The 24,884-nt window shown below is 36.6% G+C and overlaps 2 protein-coding genes and 1 pseudogene across 4 annotated transcripts; all 3 read left to right on the top strand.

The window, feature by feature from the left end:
• The first annotated feature begins 610 nt into the window (after positions 1-610).
• On the top strand, positions 611-6,890 carry LOC107433544 (ABC transporter C family member 3-like). Of its 2 annotated transcripts, none has more exons than XM_016044844.4 (10): positions 611-3,200; positions 3,428-3,514; positions 3,613-4,251; positions 4,338-4,502; positions 4,821-5,115; positions 5,239-5,453; positions 5,575-5,880; positions 5,966-6,029; positions 6,139-6,378; positions 6,480-6,890. In XM_016044844.4, the coding sequence occupies exons 1-10, from the start codon at positions 813-815 to the stop codon at positions 6,587-6,589; spliced, it is 4,509 nt and encodes a 1,502-aa protein (XP_015900330.3). In that variant the 5' UTR covers positions 611-812; the 3' UTR covers positions 6,590-6,890. The 2 variants fall into 2 exon arrangements, with proteins under 2 accessions (XP_015900330.3, XP_024923139.3); XM_025067371.3 differs by having other exon boundaries at positions 612-3,200; positions 4,818-5,115.
• Positions 6,647-17,443, top strand: LOC107433471 (ABC transporter C family member 3-like; annotated as a pseudogene).
• Positions 17,444-18,587: 1,144 nt separating this feature from the next.
• On the top strand, positions 18,588-24,644 carry LOC107433535 (ABC transporter C family member 3-like). 2 transcript variants are annotated; one of them, XM_016044822.4, is made up of 10 exons: positions 18,588-21,020; positions 21,263-21,349; positions 21,447-22,085; positions 22,165-22,329; positions 22,644-22,938; positions 23,079-23,293; positions 23,415-23,720; positions 23,807-23,870; positions 23,975-24,214; positions 24,319-24,644. In XM_016044822.4, the coding sequence occupies exons 1-10, from the start codon at positions 18,636-18,638 to the stop codon at positions 24,426-24,428; spliced, it is 4,506 nt and encodes a 1,501-aa protein (XP_015900308.3). In that variant the 5' UTR covers positions 18,588-18,635; the 3' UTR covers positions 24,429-24,644. The 2 variants fall into 2 exon arrangements, with proteins under 2 accessions (XP_015900308.3, XP_060672079.1); XM_060816096.1 differs by lacking the exon at positions 21,263-21,349.
• Positions 24,645-24,884: the final 240 nt, after the last annotated feature.

Here is a 24,884-nt window from a genome sequence, read left to right as displayed (position 1 = left end):
GATGGCAAAAGAATAATAACAATAATAATAAACGCATAAAGGCAGCATAAACAATGATGTTGTGCAATTAACGTATTTGGGTTTGCGAGTATCGTTATACAAGAAAGCTGGAGGTGTTTCGTATATGTTGGTGAATAATTAAGTAAATTTTGTATATGTTACAATTTACAGTATAATGTATTATTATTCTAATAGTAAATTATTTATTCTTTTATTCTTTTTGGACTTCAGTTTATTGTTTATTCTGCCATATGTGTCATATAACCGTAATAAGTTTTCCTTTTCTTTTATTTATTACAGGGTTTGTTATAGTTAAATTTTGTTGGCGTACGTACCAAGTCTTTTTTTATATTTATTCCATCCATCGTGAACTTATTATAACATATTGGTCTCAGATAAAATATGCCAAATTAAATTTTTTATTAACATTTGTTAGCTCTTGATGCTGCCATAGGGCCTGTTATTAATATTTAATATAACGACTTTGGTTCCCCCAAAAAAAAAAAAAAAAAAAAAAAGAGAAACAGTTTTCCAGCCTTTCCTGGAAAATGACCAGCAAACCATTTTTGTCTTTCTCTGCTCCTTCCTAGCGGTCTCCATCTTTTGAGTCTTGCTCACCACGTTATCCGACGCCCAAGGATAGCCCACCTTTGACACACTCTCTCTCTCTCGTGGACTACACTTCTCTAACCAACATACTCTCTCCCATATATATATATATATATATATATTTATATACTCACTTGATCAGCATACATATTCTAGCACCCATTTTTACCACTCTGAAAGCAGCCCATTAAAGCTCAGAATCAATGGAGCATCTTGCTTCATCCAAACATGGTATTAAAACTTTATCATCCTACTACTCAATGGTAGTGAGTTCAGGAACTGATTTCCCACTTAAACCAGTTTTCTTACGCGGGTTTTCTGGTTCCTTACACCTGGTTTTGTTGTTTCTCCTTCTTATCTTGTGGGTGTGCAAAAAATTTAGGGTGGGTGGTGGACAGAGTACAAAACATAGAACCAAAAGCACCAAATTTTTGTTCTCTAAACAAACTTTTATTTGTAGTTTGGGTGTTTTGGCGTTTAATCTTGCTTTGTGTTCATTGTACTACTTTAATTGGTATAGAAATGGTTGGTCTGAAGAAAGACTAGTGAACCTTTTGGATTTAGCACTTAAAACATTAGCTTGGATTGCCCTTTCTGTTTACTTATTCTCCAATTTCAGTGAATCGGAATTTCCATATTTATTGAGAGTTTGGTGGGGTTTCTACTTCTCCATTTCTTGCTGCTGCCTTGTTATAGACATTATTCTTCAAAAGAAACACTTTTCATTACCCATTCATTCCTTGGTGTCTGATGGCGTGTCTGTTGTTACGAGTTTGTTTTTTATATACGTGGGGATTTTTGGGAATAAAGAAGGTGAAGATAGCTCGCTGGAGGAGCCCCTTTTGAATGGTAGTGCTAGTGTATGTAACAATGCAACGTCCAATGTCTGCAAAGGGGATGAAACTGTAACCCCTTATTCAAATGCTGGAACTCTCAGTATTCTTACTTTTTCATGGATTGGTCCTCTAATCTCCCTTGGCAATAAGAAGATTTTGGACTTTGAGGATCTTCCTCAACTTGATCCTGCTGATAGCGTACCTGCTGCTCTACCAACTTTTAGAAATAAGCTTGAGTCGGAATGTGGTACAATGAACAGAGTCACCACAATTAAGTTGGCAAAAGCATTGCTATTCTCGTCATGGAAGGAGATTCTTTTTACAGCCTTTCTTACACTAGTGTACTCGTTGGCTTCTTATGTTGGTCCCTATCTTATTGACACTTTTGTTCAATATCTCAATGGGCGACGAGAGTTCCAAAATGAGGGCTATATTTTGGTTTCTTTGTTTTTCATTGCAAAGCTTGTGGAGTGCCTTTCGAAGAGGCAATGGTACCTGAGGATGCCACTGATAGGACTAAGGATGCGGGCTGTGCTGGTTGCAATGATCTATAATAAAGGATTGACATTGTCATGCCAGTTGAAGCATGGGCAAAGCAGTGGACAGATTATCAATTTTATGGCTATTGATGCTGAGAGGGTTGGTAACTTTAGTCGGTATTTGCACGATCCATGGATGGTCCTTGTGCAAGTAGCATTGGCATTGATGATTTTGTATAGAAATCTTGGTCTTGCTGCAATTGCAGGTTTTATTGCAACAGTAGTAATTATGCTGTTGAATTTCCCTTTGGGAAACTTGCAAGAGAAGTTGCAGGGAAAACTGATGGAGTCAAAAGATAGAAGGATGAAGTCGACGTCTGAAATTCTGAGGAACATGAGGATCCTCAAGCTGCAAGCATGGGAGATGAAGTTTTTATCTAAAATTATTGAGCTCCGGAAAGTTGAAACAGGTTGGTTGAAAAAATTCCTCTACACAAAAGCCATTACCACATTTGTCTTTTGGGGTGCCCCTACCTTTGTCTCTGTGGTCACTTTTGCTACTTGTATGCTTCTGGGGATCCCACTTGAATCTGGGAAGATCTTATCTGCGCTTGCAACATTCAAGATTCTTCAAGAACCCATCTATAATCTTCCAGACGTGATATCCATGATAGCACAAACTAAGGTATCCCTGGATAGAATTGCATCATTTCTTTGTCTGGATGACTTGCAATCTGATTGTATAGAGAAATTGCCAAAAGGGAGTTCTGATACAGCAATTAAGATAGTAGATGGGGCTTTCTCTTGGGATATATCTTCTCCAACTCCAACATTGAGAGATATAAACATTCAGGTATCTCACGGTATGAGGGTTGCTATTTGTGGCAGTGTTGGATCAGGAAAGTCAAGCTTGCTTTCCTGTATCCTTGGAGAAATTCCAAAGATATCTGGTACCATTATACTATGTGGGACAAAAGCCTATGTCGCTCAATCACCATGGATACAGAGTGGCAAAATAGAAGAGAACATTCTATTTGGGAAGGAGATGGACAGAGATAGGTATGAGAGGGTTCTAGAAGCATGTTCCTTGAAGAAGGACCTGGAAATTCTCTCATTTGGTGATCAGACAGTAATAGGGGAGAGAGGAATCAATTTAAGTGGGGGGCAAAAGCAAAGGATACAAATTGCACGTGCCTTGTATCATGATGCTGATATCTATCTGTTTGATGATCCATTTAGTGCAGTGGATACTCATACTGGATCCCACCTTTTCAAGGTAGTTCATATTCATTGTGAAATGCTACATCATCAACCTTGGAATTGTTTCTAATTTAAATGCATATTTTTTTAGTTGAACATACAAATATATGCGTTTGAATGTACTAAAAGTGGTGTTTGAGGTGCACACTTTCATATCATTCTATTATTTTTTACATGCTTATTAATACTCAAAACAAATGAGCATTGTTCTAATTATACGTGTTCCTCATACTTGTCTGACAGGAATGCTTGCTTGGTCTTTTGAGTTCAAAAACCGTGTTTTATGTTACTCACCAAGTGGAGTTCTTGCCTTTTGCCCATCTTATATTGGTAAAGCAATGAAAATGGTTTTAAATTGTTGGTTTATTATATAAGCTGGATCTTTCTTCCTTTGTGTATTTCAACTTCAATTCAATCCTTATTATTAGGTCATGAAGGATGGAAGGATTACCCAAGCAGGAAAGTACGATGACATTCTTAATTCTGGAACTGAATTTAAGGAACTTGTGGGTGCGTATAAGAAAGCCCTGTCTACAATCAATAATGTAAGAGCGCTGACAGTTGAAAGCATTAGTATATCTGAGGATGAAAGTTTGGCTAGTAAAGATGAAGTTGTGGAGAATGAAGAGGAAAATATGCAGAAGGGTAAAACTGATACTGTTGGGCCGAAAGGGCAGCTTGTTCAAGAAGAAGAGAGAGAGAAAGGTAGAGTCGGGATATCAGTCTACTGGAAATATATCACAACAGCATATGGAGGCGTATTTGTTCCTTTTATATTACTGGCTCAGATTTTGTTTGAGATCCTTCAAATAGGAAGCAATTATTGGATGGCTTGGGCAACTCCTGTTTCAAAGGATACAAAAGCAGCTGTTGGAGGCAGTACACTTTTGTTTGTCTATGTGGCTTTGGCCATTGCAAGTTCATTTTGTGTTCTTGTAAGAGCTTCACTTCTTGCAACAACTTCTTATAAGACAGCCACTCTGCTCTTCAATAAAATGCACATTTGCTTATTTCGTGCTCCCATGTCGTTCTTTGATGCAACTCCAAGTGGACGAATCCTAAACAGAGTAAGTTTAAAAGAGTTTTGTGTGCAATGCTAGATTTGGCAGATGTTGTGAAACAACACAAACATTGTTGCTTTATTTTCTTGCAGGCTTCTACAGACCAAAGTGTAGTAGATCTAAACATTACTTCTAGAATGGGATCCTTTGCCTTCTGTTTTATACAGCTCCTGGGAGTTATTGCAGTGATGTGCCACGTTGCATGGCAGGTTTTTGTAATTTTTATCCCTGTGGTTGCTATCAGCATTTGGTATGAGGTATTGCTCTATTTTATTTGATGCTTAAGTATGTACTGAAGAAATGATATTGCCCCATTTCATCTTATGTTGCTTCAATATTACTAATAATCTTATGGTTCTGTTTACGCCATGGGTAAAGAAAAATGTTTATGGCACAGTAAATATTTGCAATTTATGCCTTGGTTGTTGGTAATTGTCAGGAAAGTAAGCAGGAATAATTGTTTGGAATATGCATCGTCTAGCCTAACGTTAAATAAACCAGTTTCGTATTGTAGTATAAATTTTGATGTGGGTTCTTGAAAACTTACAATTGATATCATATAAACTATGCAGCAGCAATATTACATACCTTCAGCACGAGAACTAGCTCGGTTACGTGGTGTCTCCAAAGCACCAGGAATTCAACATTTTGCTGAAACAATTTCAGGCTCCACAACCATAAGGAGCTTTGATCAAGTAACAAGATTTCAAGACACAAACATGAAGCTGAGTGACGGATATTCGCAGACTAAGTTTTATGTTCAAGGGGCAATGCAATGGTTGGGTTTTCGCTTGGATATGTTGGCTTTGATTACATTTGCCTTCTCTTTGGTTTTCTTGATCTCTATTCCAGAAGGATCTATTGATCCAGGTAAGTAATTTCTATATGCTACTATTTCTAGTTTCATCTCTCTTCTGAAGAGAAAGGGTAAAAAACACTGAGTCTTTTCTTTTCTTTTTATTTTATTTTTCATTTACTGTTTTGTTTTTAAAGGCATTGCGGGCTTAGCTGTAACGTATGGGCTTAATCTAAACAACTTACAAGCGCTGGTTATTTGGAATCTTTGCTATATGGAAAATATAATGATATCAGCTGAGAGAATACTTCAATACGCTAGCCTGCAGAGTGAGCCCCCTCTTTTAATAGAACCAAGCCAGCCAGATCAGTCTTGGCCATTTCATGGAGAAGTTGAGATTCTGGATCTGCAGGTACTTTCAACTGTTGATTTTTCATTTCCAAACACAACAAATTTTGCTTCATGTGTAGAGTAGTCTATTGGTATGGTTTTGTGCTGTGTTGTATGGTTAATGCTAACAAATGCCTTCATAGGTCCGGTATGCTCCCCACCTGCCACTTATCTTGCGAGGTCTTTCATGCACTTTTCCGGGTGGAAAGAAAACTGGCATTGTGGGAAGAACAGGCAGTGGTAAATCAACTCTCATACAAACACTCTTCAGAATTGTTGAACCTGCTGCTGGTCAGATTATGATAGACGGAATCAACATATCTCTGATGGGATTGCATGATTTGCGCTCTAGGCTGAGCATTATCCCTCAGGATCCGACCATGTTTGAAGGGACTATAAGAAGCAACCTGGATCCGCTTGAAGAATACACAGATGAACAAATATGGGCGGTGGGTTGAATTTTGTTTCGATGATATGAAGAAAACTTTCCCATTTCTACATTTTCTTTATAACTACTCTATGAAAATGTTTTAGGCCCTGGACAAGTGTCAACTTGGAGATGAGGTTCGGAAGAAGGAAGGAAAGCTTGACTCAACAGGTTTGTTTCATGATTATTCGAAATACAGATCTACATGTGAATGGTGTGCATGAATTTTCGGTTTTTCTTTGTTGTGATATCTCATCACTGGTTCACATGGATACTACAGTCACTGAGAATGGAGAGAATTGGAGTATGGGACAGAGGCAGCTGGTCTGTCTTGGCCGTGTGCTACTCAAGAAAAGTAAGGTTTTAGTGCTTGATGAAGCTACAGCATCTGTAGATACAGCTACAGATAATCTGATTCAGCAAACCCTTCGTCAACACTTTTCTAGCTGCACGGTTATAACCATTGCACATCGTATAACTTCTGTTCTTGACAGTGACATGGTTCTTCTACTAAGTCATGGTATGGCCATATGAATCCTTTTTATACTTCTCTACTTTAATTACCATCTTGAAGTTGATATATATGCAATTTTCTCATTGGTCTTGATAATTTCCTTGCAGGGCTTATAGAGGAATACGGTTCTCCTGCAAGGTTGCTAGACAACAAGGCATCATCCTTTGCTCAGCTTGTGGCAGAGTACAGTACAAGGTCAAATTCCAATCTTGAATAGTTTGGTTGCACATTTAAATGTCCAGAGCTGGATTCTGGAGAGATGAGTTCCTTGACAATGACGAAAAGGCTTGTTGCAATTACAAATGTATCGTTTTTTATCTATGTGCTAAACTGTGGTGATCATAGATATTAATTGTCTAATGTGGTTGTAGTTTTTATAGTTTAAGTACAAACAACGCCTTATTCGTAATAATAATGATGATGAAAAAAAAAAAAAAAAAAAACCGTCTAAAATAGTTTTCTTTTGTGCCTTCTGCGTTTTTTGTACTACTTTATAAAAATTAGTGTTCCAAGCAGCTCATGATGTGTGACAGCAATGTTGTTTAGTGCATTGCAATAAATTAAGTCAATTTGCATAAAAAAATATATATATATAACTTTAACATTGTTTATTGCATCAAATCCACTAATAATTCTGTGCTACAGTGACAAGTAATAAGACCCACTTTCCACAAAGCATTTCTAAAGATATCACCAAGTGATTTCCTCTGAAATTCCCCATTATTGATGGCAAAATAAACATATTAATATAAATAAACGCATAAAAGGCCGCAAACCAAAGATGTTGAGCAATTAAAGTATTTGGGTTTGTGAGAATTGTTACATGAGAAATCTAGAGGTGTTTTGTTTTTGGACATATGCATATATTGATTAATAGGCAAGTAAAATTTGTATATGTTACAATTTACAGTACAATTAATTAATATACTAATATTAGATTGCTTATTGTTTATGCTTTTTGGACTTAGTGAATTGTTTATTCTGTGTGTCATATAACTATAATTTTTTGTTTGTTTTTTCTTTTATTTATTACAGGGCTTAGTCTACTTTAATTTTAACATATATACTGAGTCTTTTTTTATTTACTCCATCCATGATCAACTTATTATAACATAGTGGTCTTAGATAAAATATGCCAAATTAAAAAATTCACCAACATTTGTTAGCTGCTGATGCTGCCACTGGGGCTATTAATGTTTAATATAATGACTTTGGTTTCAGAAAAAAAGAAAAAAAAAATGTTATACAATATGTATATATATTTAAAAAAAAGAAAAAAAAGAAAAAAAAAAAAGAGACTATATATAGAGAGAGCGAGATTTTTATTTTCCTGTCTTTCCAAGCATTTTCGTCATGCTCTGCTTTCCTTCCTAGCAGTCTTCATCTTTTGAGTCTTGCCCACCACGTTTCATGCTCAAGGATGGCCCACCTTTGACACACTCACTCCCTCTCTCTCTCTCTCTCTCTCTCTCTCTCTCTCTCTCTCTCTCTCTCTCTCTCTCGTGGACTGCATTTCTTTGACCAACAATCGGCCTCTCATATATATATATATATATAGAGAGAGAGAGAGAGAGAGAGAGAGAGATATACTCAAAATCTTCACTTTGGCAGTTTTGCACTTTATAAGTTTACACATTGAGCATATCATATTATCAGTCTGAAAGCAAAACTATTAAAGCTTGGGGTGCTCTTTCTGTTTACTTTCATGTTCATTTTTCCAATTTCAGTGAATCGAAATTCCCATATTTATTGAGAGTTTGGTGGGGTTTCTACTTCTCCATTTCTTGCTATTGCCTTGTTATAGACATTATTCTTCAAAGAAAACACTTTTCATTACCCATTCAATCCTTCGTGTCTGATGTTGTTTCCGTGGTTGCGGGTCTGCTTTTCGTATACGTGGGGATTTTGGAGAGTAAAGAAAGCGAAGACAGCTTCCTAGAGGAACCTCTTTTGAATGGTAGTGCTAGTGCATGTAATCATGCAGAGTCCAATATCTGCAAACCGGATGAAACTGTAACCCCTTATTCAAAGGCTGGAATTCTCAGTATTCTTACTTTCTCATGGATTGATCCTATAATCTCCCTTGGCAATAAGAAGATATTAGACCTTGAGGATCTTCCTCAACTTGACCTTGGTAATAGCGTTTCTGGTGCTTTACCAGCTTTTAGAAATAAGCTCATGTCTGAGTGTGGTACAATTAACAGAGTGACCACACTTAAATTGATCAAAGCATTAGTAATCTCATCTTGGAAAGAGATTGTTTTTACACCCTTTCTTACTCTAGTGTATTCCCTAGCTTTTTATGTTGGTCCCTATCTTGTTGACACATTTGTTCAATATCTCAATGGGCAACAAAAGTTCAAAAGTGGGGGCTATATCTTGGTTTCTTTGTTTTTCATAGCAAAGATTATGGAGTGCCTTTCAAAGAGGCAATGTTCCTTGAGGATGTCACTGATAGGAATAAGGATGCGGGCAGTGTTGGTTGTGATGATCTATGATAAAAGTTTGACATTGCCATGCCACTCCAAGCAGGGGCACACTAGCGGAGAGATAATCAATTTTATGGCTATTGATGCTCAGAGAGTTGGCACCTTCTGTTGGTACTTGCACGATCCATGGATGGTCCTTGTGCAAGTAACTTTGGCGTTGTTGATTTTGTAGAAAAATCTTGGTCTTGCTGCAATTCCAGGTTTTGTTGCTACAGTAGTAATTACGCTGTTGAATGTTCCATTCGGAAAGTTGCAAGAGAAGTTGCAGGACAAACTGATGGAGTCAAAAGATAGAAGGATGAAGTCAACGTCGGAGATTCTCAGGAACATGAGGATTCTCAAGTTGCAAGCATGGGAGATAAAGATTTTGTTTAAGATTATTGAGCTCAGGAAAGTTGAGACAGATTGGTTGAAAAAAATTCCTCTACACCAACGCCATTACCACATTTGTCTTCTGGGGTGCCCTCACCTTTGTATCTGTGGTTACTTTTTGCTACTTGTATGCTTTTGGGGATCCCACTTGAATCTGGGAAGATCCTATCTGCTCTTCAATAAAATGCATATATGCTTATTTCGTGCTCCCATGTCGTTCTTTGATGCAACTCCAAGTGGACGAATCCTTAACAGAGTATGTTTAAAAGAGTTTTGTGCATAATGCTTGATTTGGTAGATGTTGTGAAACAACTCAATATTGGTGCTTTATTTTCTTGAGGCTTCTACAGACCAAAGTGCAATAGATCTAATCATTACTTCTCAAATCGGATCCTTTGCCTTCTGTTTCATACAGCTGCTGGGAGTTATTGCGGTGATGTGCCACATTTCATGGCAGGTTCTTGTAATTTTTATCCCTGTGGTTGCTGCCAGTTACTGATGACATGATATTGCCCCATTTCATCTAATTTCACTTCGATATCACTAACAATCTTATGGTTCTGTTTATGCCATGGACATTCTACAGCCTCTTTAGTGGTAAAAAAATTTTTATGGCACAGTAACTTTTTACAATTTATGCCTCCGTTGTTGGTAATTTGTTAGGAAAGTAAACAGGAATAATTATTTGGAATATGCATTATGTAGCCTAATATTAAAATAACCAATTTTATATTATCATATTAATGTTGATATGGATTCTTGCAAACTTACAACATAACTATGCGGCAATATTATATACCTTCAGCACGAGAACTAGTTCGGTTATCTGTTGTCTGCAAAGCTCCAATGATTCAACATTTTGCGGAAACAATTTCAGGCTCCACAACCATACGGAGCTTTAATCAAGAATCAAGATTTCAGGATAAAATCATGAAACTGAATGATGGGTATTCGCGGCCTAAGTTTCATCTTGAAGGGGCAAAGCAATGGCTGGGCTTTTGCTTGGATATGTTGTCTTCTATTACATTTGCCTTCTTTTTGGTTTTCTTGATCTCTATTCCAGAAGGACTTGTTGATCCTGGTAAGTAATTTCTATATGTTGTTATTTCTAGTTTCCTCTCTCTTCTCAAAAGAAAGGTAAAAAGATACTGAGTCATTCTTTTTAGTTTTTAATTTTATATTTCATTTACTGTTCTGTTTTTTAAAGGAATCGCTGGTTTAGCTGTAACGTATGGGCTTAATCTAAACGTCTTACAAGCCATGGTTATTAGGAATCTTTGCAATATGGAGAATAGAAGGATATCAGCTGAGAGAATAGCTCAATACACTACCCTGCTGTGTGAGCCTCCTCTTGTAATAGAATCAAACCTGCCAGGTCATTGTTGGCCATTTCATGGAGAAGTTGAGATTTTTGAACTGCAGGTGCTTTCAACTATTTATTTTTTGTTTCAGACCCAACAAATTTTGATTCGTATGTGGGGTAGTCTATCAGCAAGTTTTTGTTCAATGTTGTATGGTTAATGCTAATGAATGCGTCCATAGGTCCGGTATGCACCACACATGCCACTTGTCTTGCAGGGTCTTACATGCACTTTCCCTGGTGGAAAGAAAACTAGCATTGTGGGAAGAACAGGCAGTGGTAAATTAACTCTCATACAAACACTTTCGAAACGTTACGTACCTTCAGCACGAGAACTAGCTTGTTTATGTGGTGTCTGCAAAGCTCCAGTCATTCAAAATTTTGATGAAACAATTTCAGGCGCCACAACCGTATGGAGCCCTGATCAAGACACAAGATTTCAAGATACAAACATGAAACTGAGTGATGTGTACTCCTGTTCTAGGTCACTTCAATGGTTGTCCTTTCACTTGGATATGTTGTCTACTATTATATTTGCAGTCTGTGTGGTTTTCCTGATCTCTGTTCCAGAAGGATCTATCGATCCAGATAAGTAATTCCGATATGCTATTATCTTTTGTTTCCTCTCTCTTCTTAAGAGGAAGGGTAAAGGACATCAAGTCATTCATTTTTGCTTTATTTATTTATTTATTTTCAAATTCTGCTTTGTTTTTAAAGGCATTGCTGGCTTGGCTGTAACATATGGACTCAATCTAAACATGTTACAATCTTGGGTTATTTGAAATCTTTGCAATATGGAGAATAAAATTATATCGGTTGAAGAATATTTCAATATAGTAGCCTCCCAAGCGAGCCTTCTCTTTTAATAGAACCAAACCAGCCATATTAGTCTTGGCCAAGTCACGGAGAAGTTGAGATTCTTGATCTACAGGTACTTTCATCTGTTAGATTGTTTGTTTCAAACCAAATTTATCGTTGCCTATCATGGAGGGTAGTTCATTTGTATGGTTTTGTGCAATGATTATAAATAATGATAATGAATGCACCATAGGTCCGACATGCACCACACATGCCGCTTGTCTTGTGGGGTCTTACATGCACTTTTCCTAGTGGTAAGAAAACTCGCATTGTGGAAAGAACAGGCAGTGGTAAATCAACTCTCATACAAGCACTCTTTTGAATCGTTGAACCTGCTGGTGGTCAAATTGTGGTAGATGGCATCAACATCACTTTGATCAAACTGCATGATTTGCTATCTAGGCTGAGCTTGATCGGACTGCATGATTTGCGGTCTAGGCTGAGCATCATCCCTCAGGATCCAACCATGTTTGAAGGGACTGTAAGAAGCAACCTAGATCCACTTGAAGAATACACTAATGAACAAATATGAGAGGTGGGTGATTTTGTTTCAATAATATGAAGATATTCCTATTTCTACATATGCTTTACAACTACTCTATAAAATGTTTGAGGCCTTGGACAAGTGCCAACTTGGAGATGAAGTTCGGAAGAAGGAAGGAAAGCTTGACTCCACAGGTTTGTGTTTGGATTATTCAAAATACAAAGTTGCACGTGAAAGTTTTGCACTAGTTTTCTGTTTTTCTTTGTCCTGAAGTTGTATCACTGACATTCACATGGATATTATAGTTACTGAGAATGGAGAGAATTGGAGTATGGGACAAAGGCAGCTGGTCTGTCTTGGCCGTGTTCTACTAAAGAAAAGTAAAGTTTTAGTGCTCGATGAAGCTACAGCATTAGTTGATACAGCTACAGATAATCTAATTCAGCAAACGCTTCGTCAACACTTTTCTGATTGTACGGTTATAACCATTGCACATCTTCTACTAAAGAAAAGTAAAGTTTTAGTGCTCGACGAAGCTACAGCATCAGTTGATACAGCTATAGATAATCTAATTCAGCAAACGCTTCGTCAACACTTTTCTGATTGTATGGTTATAACCATTGCACATCGTATAACTTCTGTTCTTGATAGTGACATGGTTCTTCTGCTAATTCATGGTATGACATTATGAATCCTTTCTACTCCTCTACTTTAATTACCATCTTGAAGTTGTTATATATGCAATATTTGTAACAGCTCAGCCCATATGCTTGCGATATTGTCTGCTTTGGGCCTCCCCCGTATGGGTTTAAAACGCGTCTTAAGGGTTAGGGGTCCCACCCCTTCACCTGCCAATCCCACTGGCCCCGGCCTTCAAGCCCATTCAAGATGCTGTTCACTTTGGAAGCAAGGTGGTGAGCCCAAACCTTCCTCTCACGATTTTCTATGCGTTTCTAGGAGACGGTAACTCGTCACAAGGGAAAGGTATTCATACTCTTATAAGGGATCGGTTGCAGCAATTACAAAAATTCATTTTTGATCTTTGTGCTAAACTGTGGTGATCATAGATATCAATTATCTGATATGGTTGTAGTTTTTATAGATAAAGTAGAAACAACGCCTCATTTGTAATAATAATAACAATAAAAGGGACAGTTTTAAATGTTTAAAATTGTTTTCTGTTTTGCCTTTTCTGTGCTACTTTATAAAAATTAGTGTCACATGTAGTTTATTATGTATGACAGCAATGTCTGATTCAACAATTCTGATGGTGTGAGATGGACAAAAAAATCTTGAACCCCTAGATCCTATATAATAGCCAACAAAATATCCACTTATGCTTTTAGGATCCAACTTCTTAATTTGGGGATTATAAATCCTTACTTCAGCTTTGCAATCCCATACTCAAAAATGATGCAAATTAGGCTTTCTTCCTGACCATAACTCAAAAGAAGTCTTAGGAATGGATTTACTTGAACTTGATTCAAAATATAAGCCGCCGTCTTTAAAAGCCTCTCCCTACAAGTAATCTGGCAAACTAGAATTTGCCAACATAGATCGCACCATATCCAACCAAGTGCGGTTTCTCCTCTCAACTATGTCATTCTGTTGAGCTGTACCAGGCATTGTATATTGCGCATCAATGCCACACTTACGTAAATATATTGCAAAAAACGCCCTAGGTTCCCTGCAGTCTCATCATATCTGCCATAAAATTCACCACCTCTATCAGACCTCACAGCTTTTATTTTCTTATTCTTTTGAAGCTCCATCTTTACCTTAAACTCCTTAAAAGTAACTAAAGAATCCAATTTCTCACAGATAAGCTCAACATTTCCATAATGAGAGAAATCATCAATAAAGGTAATAAAATACCTATAACCACCCAAAGCAGTTAGTGTAAAAGGTCCACATATATTAGTATAGATTAATTCCAAAACATCTCCACACTTTACTATCTTATCATTTCTAGCCTTGGAAGTTAGCTTCTTTTTCACACATTCTATACAAGTCGACAGATCGGAGAAATCAAGATTAAGAAGTATTTCATCCTTCACTGACCTTTCCATCATGTGCCTAGAAATATATCCCAAACGTTTATGCCACAATATTGAGGAAATATCATTAACTCTTGGATGTTTAGAAACAATAATAGGGGCAACAAGAGAATTAATAGAAGAATTGAAATCATTACTAAATAAATCAAGTCTATGTAAATTGCCACATAAAGTTTCCAAACCAACAACATTGCCATCCTTATACACTTCAACTTTGTTATGTCCATATAAGAAACTAAACCCTTGACTATCTAAAAATGAGATAGATAATAAGTTCCTCCTAATTGAGAGTACATAGGAAACTTCTTGTTATTCTAAAACATATCTAGTGCCAAGCTTCAATTTGACTGTTCCCAAGATATTCATCTTCACTCTTGAGCTATCTCTCATATAAACATGCTGCTCAAGATTGGTTGGCCCATTTGCCTTATCATCCCCTACAATGAATTAGCAACATATCTAACCACCAAGAATTCATAGGCACATCAATAATATTGGTCTCAATCATTAAAATATTATCTTTCTTCTCTTGCTTTCCCTTTAAATTCCAACACTTTATCTTCTTGTGTCCAACTTTATTGCACTAGCCACACCTTCCATTGAAGTACTCTTTCATTTCTCCTATCTGATAAGCATCATCATACTTTGTATTATTTAAAAGGCCCAAATAATAATGCTTCTCATTCATATCAAACTTGATAAATTTCTTTCATATCTCCTCAAGAAGTTCTTTTGCAGTATCAACCTTAGGAATACTAGCATATATAGCTTCATTCATGTAATTCTCCATCATCATCATGCAGCACTTGGTATCTCTAGTGGATCTATCTCCAAGGCCAAATCCAATTTCATAAAGGTCAAATTCATAACCAAAGTCTTTTTCCACTTCTGATAATTTGTCTCATCCAATTTCATTATGGCAATCATAGGCAGAACATTCGGGGTGCTACTAACTGTCAAAATAATAAACACAACAAAGCATTTAATATATAAAACAATAACTATTTTCCAGCCCCTCAACATAAAACATAAAATCAATATCGCTAGGGTCTTTGTAGAACTAAAGATACCCTTTCGCGGGTCAGGGATAGTCAACCAAATAACCACATTCAAATGCATTGAACTGAATCATCGACAGGGTAACTCGGAACCTATGACTCATGGCATTCAATCAACTTCCACTGTCATTCTAGGCATCATACAAAGCAATTAAAACTACCGACAGGGTAGCCTAGTTATTCGTATAAACCCTGGTTAATAAGTGGGGGAAAAATAACATATTGGCAATTTCATGAAATAGGCAAATATAAAACATCCCATCTACTATGCCAACATACATTACATTGGTACACATACTGTAGAAAAAATAAGTCTCATGACAGGTGAGTACCTAAAATTCCACACTACTATACCAACTAGGCATAAATCCTCTTTAGGGAAAGCTAACACAATCAAATTTTCATGCATAGATATTTAAATTTAGTTCAAGAAATTTGGAATAGAATAAATAAACAAATAACAATAATAACAATAATATATATATATATATATATATATAGATATATTTTATAATATCAAACACTAGATAAAGAAATAAACAAATAAACAAATAAATAAACCCAAAAAAAAAATATTTTTTGTTTAATTTCGGCGGCTGACGTCACCATGATTCATCATGATGACATCAGCAGGCTAAAAAAACTACATGCTGTTTCTTTCGTCTCCTTCAGCCAACCGAGTCATGGGCAACCAAGTTCCAGTCCAAATGGGTCACTCGACCCGAAGTCTTACCCGGCCATATCTCGCCGCTCCGACCACAGTTTCCGACGATACTGGTGGCGTTCAGGTCGTCTCTCCATAGGCAACGGTTTCCACAAATCAATTTGGTTCAAATTTAACTCAAAGCAAACACCCAAGCAAGAAAACATTCGGCTATGGAAGGTTCATAAATAATCAATTTTACAAGGTTTTGCACCAAATTAATTAGTCTAATTCACTCTATTCAAACCGAAAAACAATTTCCAAGTTAACCCAGATCATGAATTCGTCCAAAAATAAATTTTCCCCAAAATTTTGCAAAACTAATACACGACCGATATTTACAAATTTTTATTATATTTTATTCGAAATAGCAATCGGGCATGTATATACAGACTACATAATCTTGAATCTTATAATTTACACATGTATACAAATCAAGAAAAGAAAAGAAAAGAAAAATTAATGTAAAGCAACATAAATCACGTATTTGAGTTCTGGAACCACAGATTCATAAGGAGGAAAATAATTAAAAATAATCGTTATGTAATCAATTTACACAATCAAAGATCAATGGCCGAATAAAACATATAGTAGCAATCCGAGTATAATCAAAATACAACGAAGACATATCAGAAGGAAAATTTATTATGCATATTAACCATGCTCTGATATCAATTGTTACAGCTCAGCCCACTGGCTTGCGATATTGTGCTTGCAGTATTGTCCACTTTGGGTCCCGTCCGTACGGCTTTAAAACACGTCTTAAGGGGGGATCCCACCCCTTCACCTACCAGTCCCACTGGCTCGGGCCTTCAGGCCCACTCAAGATACTGTCCGCTTTGAAAGTAAGGTGGTGAGCCCAAATCTTTCCCTCACGGTTTTCTACGCATCTCTAGGAGACAGTAAAGCGTCACAAGGAAAAGGTATCAACACCCTTATAAGGCATGCTTCGTTCTCTTTTCCAACCGATATGGAATCTCACAATCCACCCTTCTTGGGATATAGCGTCCTTGCTGGTACACCGATCTGGGTACTGGCTCTAATACCAATTGTTAGAATTTACGGATCTAACTATACATAATAGATTTAATAAGTTATAAATTACTAATCTCCAAATGTAGTCATTGATAAATTAAATCTTTAATCCTGCAAAATAGAAAACAATGTAAAGTAATACCTATGGACATACTACTCTTAAACCACTTTCAGATCTCTAAAAATTCTAATCTTAAAAATACCGTATGGCATATGTTTGTTTGCTTGCCCTAAACTTTTTATAGTCTCTGCAAATCAGACTTACCTATTAATTTTTAACACACACAAAATAATAATAATTTAATAATATAATAGCAATAGGAAAAATATGGATAAATCATTGGGCTTATCAAGAAAATGGGTCCTCCAGTCCAATGGACCAATTGAAATGAGAATGTATGACCAATGATTCTACTATAAAATAATAAAATAAATAAGTTCTATGACATAAATAAAGATTGTAAATGAATAATTAATTATGTTAAGTTTACAAATTATTTATTTATTTAACAATATTCTCATTGGTCTTGATGATTTCCTTCTGGCGCTTATAGAGGAATATGATTCTCGTACAAGATTACTCGACAACAAGCCATCATCCTTTGCTCGGCTTGTGGCAGAGTACAGTACAAGGTCAAATTCCAATCTTGAATAGTTTGGTTGCACATTTAAATGTCCAAAGCTAAAGGCTGGAGATAAGAGTTCCTCGACGAGGACGAAAATCTACTGGTTGCAGCAATTACAAAAATATCGTTTTTGATCTTTGTGCTAAACTGTGGTGATCATAGATATTGGTTAGCTAATATGGTTGTAGTTTTTATAGTTAAAGTAGAAACAACGCCTCATTTGTAATAATAATAATAATAATAAAAAGGAGAGTTTAAAATGTTTAAAATTGTTTTCTGTTTTGCCTTCTGCTGTTTCTGCGCTACTTTAAAAAAATTAGTGTCACAAGTAGTTTATTGTGTATGACAGCAATGTTGTTTAGTGCGTTGCAATAAATTAAGTTAATTTGCATAAAAAAGATAACTTTAACATTGTTTATTGCATCAAATCCACTAAAAATGCTATGCTACAGTGTCAAGTAGATAAGACCCACTTTCCACAAAGCATTTCTAAAGAAATCTCCAAGTGACATCCTCTGAAAATCCCCCATTATTGTTGGCAAAAGAATAATAACAATAATAATAAACGCACAAAGGCAGCATAAACAATGATGTTGTGCAATTAACGCATTTGGGTTTGCGAGTATCGTTATACAAGAAAGCTGGAGGTGTTTTGTATTTGAACATATGCATATATTGGTGAATAATTAAGTAAATTTTGTATATGTTACAATTTACAGTATAATTATTATTATTCTAATAGTAAATTATTTATTCTTTTATTCTTTTTGGACTTCAGTTTATTGTTTATTCTTCCACATGTATGTCATATAACCATAATAAGTTTTCATTGTTAGCTGTTGATGCTGCCATTGGACCTATTATTAATATTTAATATAACGACTTTGGTTCCCAATATATATATATATATATATATATATCTGTTTTCCCGCCTCTCCTGGAAAATGACCAGCAAACCATTTTTGTCTTTCTCTGCTCCTTCCTAGCAGTCTCCATCTTTTGGTTCTTGCTCACCACGTTATCCGACGCCCAAGGATAGCCCACCTTTGATTCTCTCTCTGTCTCTCTCTCTCTCTCTTGTGGACTACACTTCTCTAACCAACATACTCTCTCCTATATATATATATATATATATATTATATATATACTCACTTGATCAGTATACATATTCAAGAACCCATTTTTAGCACTCTGAAAGCAGCCCATTAAAGCTCAGAATCAATGGAGCATCTTGCTTCATCCAAACATGGTATTAAAACTTTATCATCCTACTACTCAATGGTAGTGAGTTCAGGAACTGATTTCCCACTTAAACCAGTTTTCCTACGCGGGTTTTCTGGTTCCTTGCACCTGGTTTTGTTATTTCTCCTTCTTATCTCGTGGGTGTGCAAAAAATTTAGGGTGGGTGTTGGACAGAGTACAAAACAGAGAACCAAAAGCAACAAATTTTTGTTCTCTGAACAAACTTTTATTTGTAGTTTGGGTGTTTTGGTGTTTAATCTTGCTTTGTGTTTATTGTACTACTTCAATTGGTATAGAAATGGTTGGTCTGAAGAAAGACTAGTGAACCTTTTGGATTTAGCCCTTAGAACACTAGCTTGGATTGCCCTTTCTGTTTACTTATTCTCCCATTTCAGTGAATTGGAATTTCCATATTTAAGAGTTTGGTGGGGTTTCTACTTCTCCATTTCTTGCTGCTGCCTTGTTATAGACATTATTCTTCAAAAGAAACACTTTTCATTACCCATTCATTCCTTAGTGTCTCACGTCGTGTCTGTTGTTACGAGTTTGTTTTTTATATACGTGGGGATTATTGGGAATAAAGAAGGTGAAGATAGCTTGCTGGAGGAACCCCTTTTGAATGGTAGTTCTAGTGTATGTAACAATGCAACGTCCAATGTCTGCAAAGGGGATGAAACTGTAACCCCTTATTCAAATGCTGGAACTCTCAGTATTCTTACTTTTTCATGGATTGGTCCTCTAATCTCCCTTGGCAATAAGAAGATTTTGGACTTTCAGGATCTTCCTCAACTTGATCCTGCTGATAGCGTACCTGCTGCTCTACCAACTTTTAGAAATAAGCTTGAGTCGGAATGTGGTACAATGAACAGAGTCACCACAATTAAGTTGGCAAAAGCATTGCTATTCTCGTCATGGAAGGAGATTCTTTTTACAGGCTTTCTCACACTAGTGTACTCGTTGGCTTCTTATGTTGGTCCCTATTTTATTGACACTTTCGTTCAATATCTCAATGGGCGACGAGAGTTCCAAAACAAGGGCTATATTTTGGTTTCTTCGTTTTTCATTGCAAAGATTGTGGAGTGCCTTTCGAGGAGTCAATGGTACCTGAGGATGCCACTGATAGGAATAAAGATGCGAGCAGTGCTGGTTGCGATGATCTATAATAAAGGTTTGACATTGTCATGCCAGTTCAAGCATGGGCACAGCAGTGGAGCGATCATCAATTTTATGGCTATTGATGCTGAGAGAGTTGGTTCCTTTAGTTGGCATTTGCACTATCCATGGATGGTCCTTGTGCAAGTAACATTGGCATTGATGATTTTGTATAGAAATCTCGGTCTTGCTGCAATTGCAGGTTTTGTTGCAACAGTAGTAATTATGCTGTTGAATGTCCCTTTGGGAAAGTTGCAAGAGAAGTTGCAGAACAAACTGATGAAGTCAAAAGATAGAAGGATGAAGTCAACGTCTGAGATTCTGAGGAACATGAGGATCCTCAAGTTACAAGCATGGGAGATGAAGTTTTTGTCTAAGATTATTGAGCTCAGGAAAGTTGAAACCGGTTGGTTGAAAAAATTCCTCTACACAAATGCCATTACGAAATTTTTCTTTTTGGGTGCCCCTACCTTTGTATCTGTGGTCACTTATGCTACTTGTATGCTTTTGGGGATCCCACTTGAATCTGGGAAGATCTTATCTGCGCTTGCAACGTTCAAGATTCTTGAAGAACCCATCTATAAACTTCCAGAGGTAATATCCATGGTAGCACAAACTAAGGTATCCCTGGATAGAATTGCGTCGTTTCTTTGTCTGGATGAATTGCAATCTGATCGTATAGAGAAATTGCCAAAAGGGAGTTCTGATACAGCAATTGAGATAGTTGATGGGACTTTCTCTTGGGATATATCTTCTCCAACTCCAACATTAAGAGACATTAATATTCAGGTATCTCATGGTATGAAGATTGCTATCTGTGGAAGTGTTGGTTCAGGAAAGTCAAGCTTGCTTTGTTGTGTCCTAGGAGAAATTCCAAAGAGATCTGGTACCATTAAATTGTGTGGGACAAAGGCCTATGTCGCTCAATCACCATGGATACAGAGTGGGAAAATAGAAGAGAACATTTTATTTGGGAAGGAGATGGACAGAGAAAGGTATGAGAGGGTTCTAGAAGCATGTTCCTTGAAGAAGGATCTGGAAATTCTCTCATTTGGTGATCAGACAATAATAGGGGAGAGAGGAATCAATTTAAGTGGGGGGCAAAAACAAAGGATACAAATTGCACGTGCCTTGTATCATGATGCTGATATCTATCTGTTTGATGATCCATTTAGTGCAGTGGATGCTCATACTGGATCCCACCTTTTCAAGGTAGTTCACATTCATAGTGAAATGCTACTTCATCAACTTGGGAATTGTTTCTAATTTATATCAAAATAGAGTTTTATAAATATATGCATATTTTTTTGGTGAACATACAATTATATGCATTTGGAGGTATTAAAAGTGGTGTTTGAGGCGCACACTTTCATATCATTCTATATCTTTTTTATGTTTCTCAAAGCAAATTAGCATTGTTCTAATTATCTGTGTTATACATACGTGTCTGACAGGAATGCTTGCTTGGTCTTTTGAGTTCAAAAACCGTGTTTTATGTTACTCACCAAGTGGAGTTCTTGCCTTTTGCCGATCTTATATTGGTAAAGCAATGAAAATGGTTTTTGTTATTGGTTTAATAGATAAACTGCATCATTCTTCCTTTGTCTATTTCAACTTAAATTTAATCCTCATTATTAGGTCATGAAAGATGGAAGGATTACCCAATCTGGAAAGTACAATGAGATTCTTAATTCAGGAACTGAATTTATGGAACTTGTGGGTGCGTATAAGGAAGCCCTTTCTACAATCAAAAATGTAGGAGCGCTGACAGTTGAAAACATTAGTACATCTGAGGATGAAAGTTTGGCTACTAAAGATGAAGTTGTGGTGAATGAAGGAAAAAATGAGCAGAAGTGTAAAACTGATATTGTTGGGCCGAAAGGGCAGCTTGTTCAAGAAGAAGAGAGAGAGAAAGGTAGAGTCGGGATATCAGTCTACTGGAAATATATCACAACAGCATATGGAGGAATGCTTGTTCCTTTTATATTACTGGCTCAGATTCTGTTTGAGATCCTTCAAATAGGAAGCAATTATTGGATGGCTTGGGCAACTCCTGTTTCAAAGGATACAAAAGCTGCTGTTGGAGGCAGTACACTTTTGTTTGTGTATGTTGCTTTGGCCATTGCAAGTTCATTTTGTGTTCTTGTAAGAGCTTCACTTCTTGCAACAACTTGTTATAAGACAGCCACTCTGCTCTTCAATAAAATGCACATTTGCTTATTTCGAGCTCCCATGTCGTTCTTTGATGCAACTCCAAGTGGACGAATCCTAACCAGAGTATGTTTAAAAGAGTTTAATGCTTGATTTGGCAGATGTTGTGAAACAAACTCAATATTGTTGCTTTATTTTCTTGCAGGTTTCTACAGACCAAAGTGTAGTAGATCTTAACATTACTTCTAGAATCGGATCCTTTGCCTTCTGTTTTATACAGCTCCTGGGAGTTATTGCAGTGATGTGCCACGTTGCATGGCAGGTTTTTGTAATTTTTATCCCTGTGGTTGCTATCAGCATTTGGTATCAGGTATTGCTCTATTTTAGTTGATGCTTAAGCATGTACTGATGAAATGATATTGCCCCATTTCATCTTATGTTGCTTCAATATTACTAATAATCTTATGGTTCTGTTTACACCAAGGATAAAAAAAATGTTTATGGCTCGGTAAATTTTTGCAATTTATGCCTTAGTTGTTGGTAATTTGTCAGGAAAGTAAGCAGGAATAATTGTTTGGAATATGCATCATCTAGCCTAACGTTAAAAAAACCGTTCTGTATTATTGTATTAATATTGATGTGGATTCTTGCAAACTTACAATTGATATCATATAAATTATGCAGCAATATTACATACCGTCAGCACGAGAACTAGCTCGGTTACGTGGTGTCTGCAAAGCTCCAGTGATTCAACATTTTGCTGAAACAATTTCAGGCTCCACAACCATAAGGAGCTTTGATCAAGTAACAAGATTTCAAGAGACAAACATGAAGCTAAGTGATGGATATTCGCAGCTTAAGTTTTATGTTGAAGGGGCAATGCGATGGTTGGGATTTCGCTTGGATATGTTGGCTTCTATTATATTTGCCTTCTCTTTGGTTTTCTTGATCTCTATTCCGGAAGGATCTATTGATCCAGGTAAGTAATTTCTATATGCTACTACTTCTAGTGTCATCTCTCTTCCGAAAAGAAAGGGTAAAAAATACCGAGTCTTTCTTTTCTTTTTAATTTTTAATTTAATTTAATTTTATTTCTCATTTACTGTTTTGTTTTTAAAGGCACTGCAGGCTTAGCTGTAACTTATGGGCTTAATCTAAACAGCTTACAAGCCATCTTTATTTGGACTCTTTGCAATATGGAGAATAGGATGATATCAGCTGAGAGAATACTTCAATACACTAGCCTGCAGAGTGAGCCCCCTCTTGTAATAGAATCAAACCAGCCAGATCATTCTTGGCCATTTCATGGAGAAGTTGAGATTCTTGATCTGGAGGTACTTTCAACTTTTGATTTTTCGTTTCAAAACACAACAAAATTTGCTTCACGTGTAGGGTAGCCTATTGGTATGGTTTTGTGCTGTGTTGTATGGTTAATGCTAACGAATGCCTTCATAGGTCCGGTATGCTCCCCACCTGCCACTTATCTTGCGAGGTCTTTCATGCACTTTTCCAGGTGGAAAGAAAACTGGCATTGCGGGAAGAACAGGCAGTGGTAAATCAACTCTCATACAAACACTCTTCAGAATTGTTGAACCTGCTGCTGGTCAGATTATGATAGACGGAATCAACATATCTCTGATGGGATTGCATGATTTGCGCTCTAGGCTGAGCATTATCCCTCAGGATCCAACCATGTTTGAAGGGACTATAAGAAGCAACCTGGATCCACTTGAAGAATACACAGATGAACATATATGGGCGGTGGGTTGAATTTTGTTTCAATGAAATGAAGAAAACTTTCCCGTTTCTACATTTTCTTTATAACTGCGCTATAAAAATGTTTTTAGGCCTTGGACAAGTGTCAAATTGGAGATAAGGTTCGGAAGAAGGAAGGAATGCTTGACTCAACAGGTTTGTTTCATGATTATTCAAAGTTACATGCGTAAGGTGTGCACGAATTTTATGTTTTTCTTTGTTCTGAAATCTTATAACTGATATTCACATGGATACCGCAGTCACTGAGAATGGAGACAATTGGAGTATGGGACAGAGGCAGCTGGTCTGTCTTGGCCGTGTTCTACTCAAGAAAAGTAAAGTTTTAGTGCTTGATGAAGCTACAGCATCGGTCGATACAGCTACAGATAATCTGATTCAGCAAACCATTCGTCAACACTTTTCTGATTGTACAGTTATAACCATTGCACATCGTATAACTTCCATTCTTGACAGTGACATGGTTCTTCTACTAAGTCATGGTATGGCCATACAAATCCTCTCTGCTCCTCTACTTATGTACCTTCTTGAAGTAGATATGTATGCATTTTCCTCATTAGTCTTGATGATTTCCTTGCACTTTCAGGGCTTATTGAGGAATATGATTCTCCTGCAACGTTGCTAGACAACAAGTCATCATCCTTTGCTCAGCTTGTGGCAGAGTATGGTACAAGGTCAAATTCCAAGTTCGAATAGTTGGCTCAAGTTTAATAGTCTAAAGCTAGATTCTGGAATGACGAGTTTCATAACAATGAAAAAAAATGTACCATTTGTAATCACAGATATTGGTTGCGTAATCTGGTTGTGTTATGTTTGAAGTAGAAACAATGCCTTTTATGTGTAATAATAACTATAAATACAAGAACTTGTGCTGACCTTGTTAAATGTTAAAGATGGTTTTCTGTTGTGCCTTCTGCTATTACTGTACTACTTTATAAAACTATTAGTGTTCCAAGTAGTTCACTGTGTTTGCCAATAATGTTGTTTGGTGCATTGCATTACATTCAGTTAATTTTCATAAAAGGAGATACTTTAAATATTGTTTATTGCACCAAATTCACTGACAATGCTGTGATACCGTGGCAAGTACATAAGACCCTACAGTCCACAAACATTCCTGAAGAAATCCACATGTAACAGCCTCTGAAATTC

Source organism: Ziziphus jujuba, chromosome 1, assembly GCF_031755915.1.
Source record: "Ziziphus jujuba cultivar Dongzao chromosome 1, ASM3175591v1".
Lineage (NCBI taxonomy): Eukaryota > Viridiplantae > Streptophyta > Magnoliopsida > Rosales > Rhamnaceae > Ziziphus > Ziziphus jujuba.
The sequence above is the reverse complement of the archived record's forward strand: the minus strand, read 5'-3'. Positions and strand labels throughout refer to the sequence as shown.

What these genes read in the sequence shown, in the direction of transcription:
- LOC107433535 (XM_016044822.4), top strand. Translation starts at nt 18,636, where the DNA reads ATGGAGCATCTTGCTTCATCCAAACATGGTATTAAAACTTTATCATCC. An exon ending in GTGGACGAATCCTAACCAGA is followed by an intron (nt 22,086 to 22,164) that starts GTATGTTTAAAA and finishes ATTTTCTTGCAG; the next exon opens with GTTTCTACAGACCAAAGTGT. An exon ending in TTGAGATTCTTGATCTGGAG is followed by an intron (nt 23,294 to 23,414) that starts GTACTTTCAACT and finishes ATGCCTTCATAG; the next exon opens with GTCCGGTATGCTCCCCACCT.
- LOC107433544 (XM_025067371.3), top strand. Translation starts at nt 813, where the DNA reads ATGGAGCATCTTGCTTCATCCAAACATGGTATTAAAACTTTATCATCC. An exon ending in CAGATGAACAAATATGGGCG is followed by an intron (nt 5,881 to 5,965) that starts GTGGGTTGAATT and finishes AAAATGTTTTAG; the next exon opens with GCCCTGGACAAGTGTCAACT. An exon ending in GGTTCTTCTACTAAGTCATG is followed by an intron (nt 6,379 to 6,479) that starts GTATGGCCATAT and finishes ATTTCCTTGCAG; the next exon opens with GGCTTATAGAGGAATACGGT.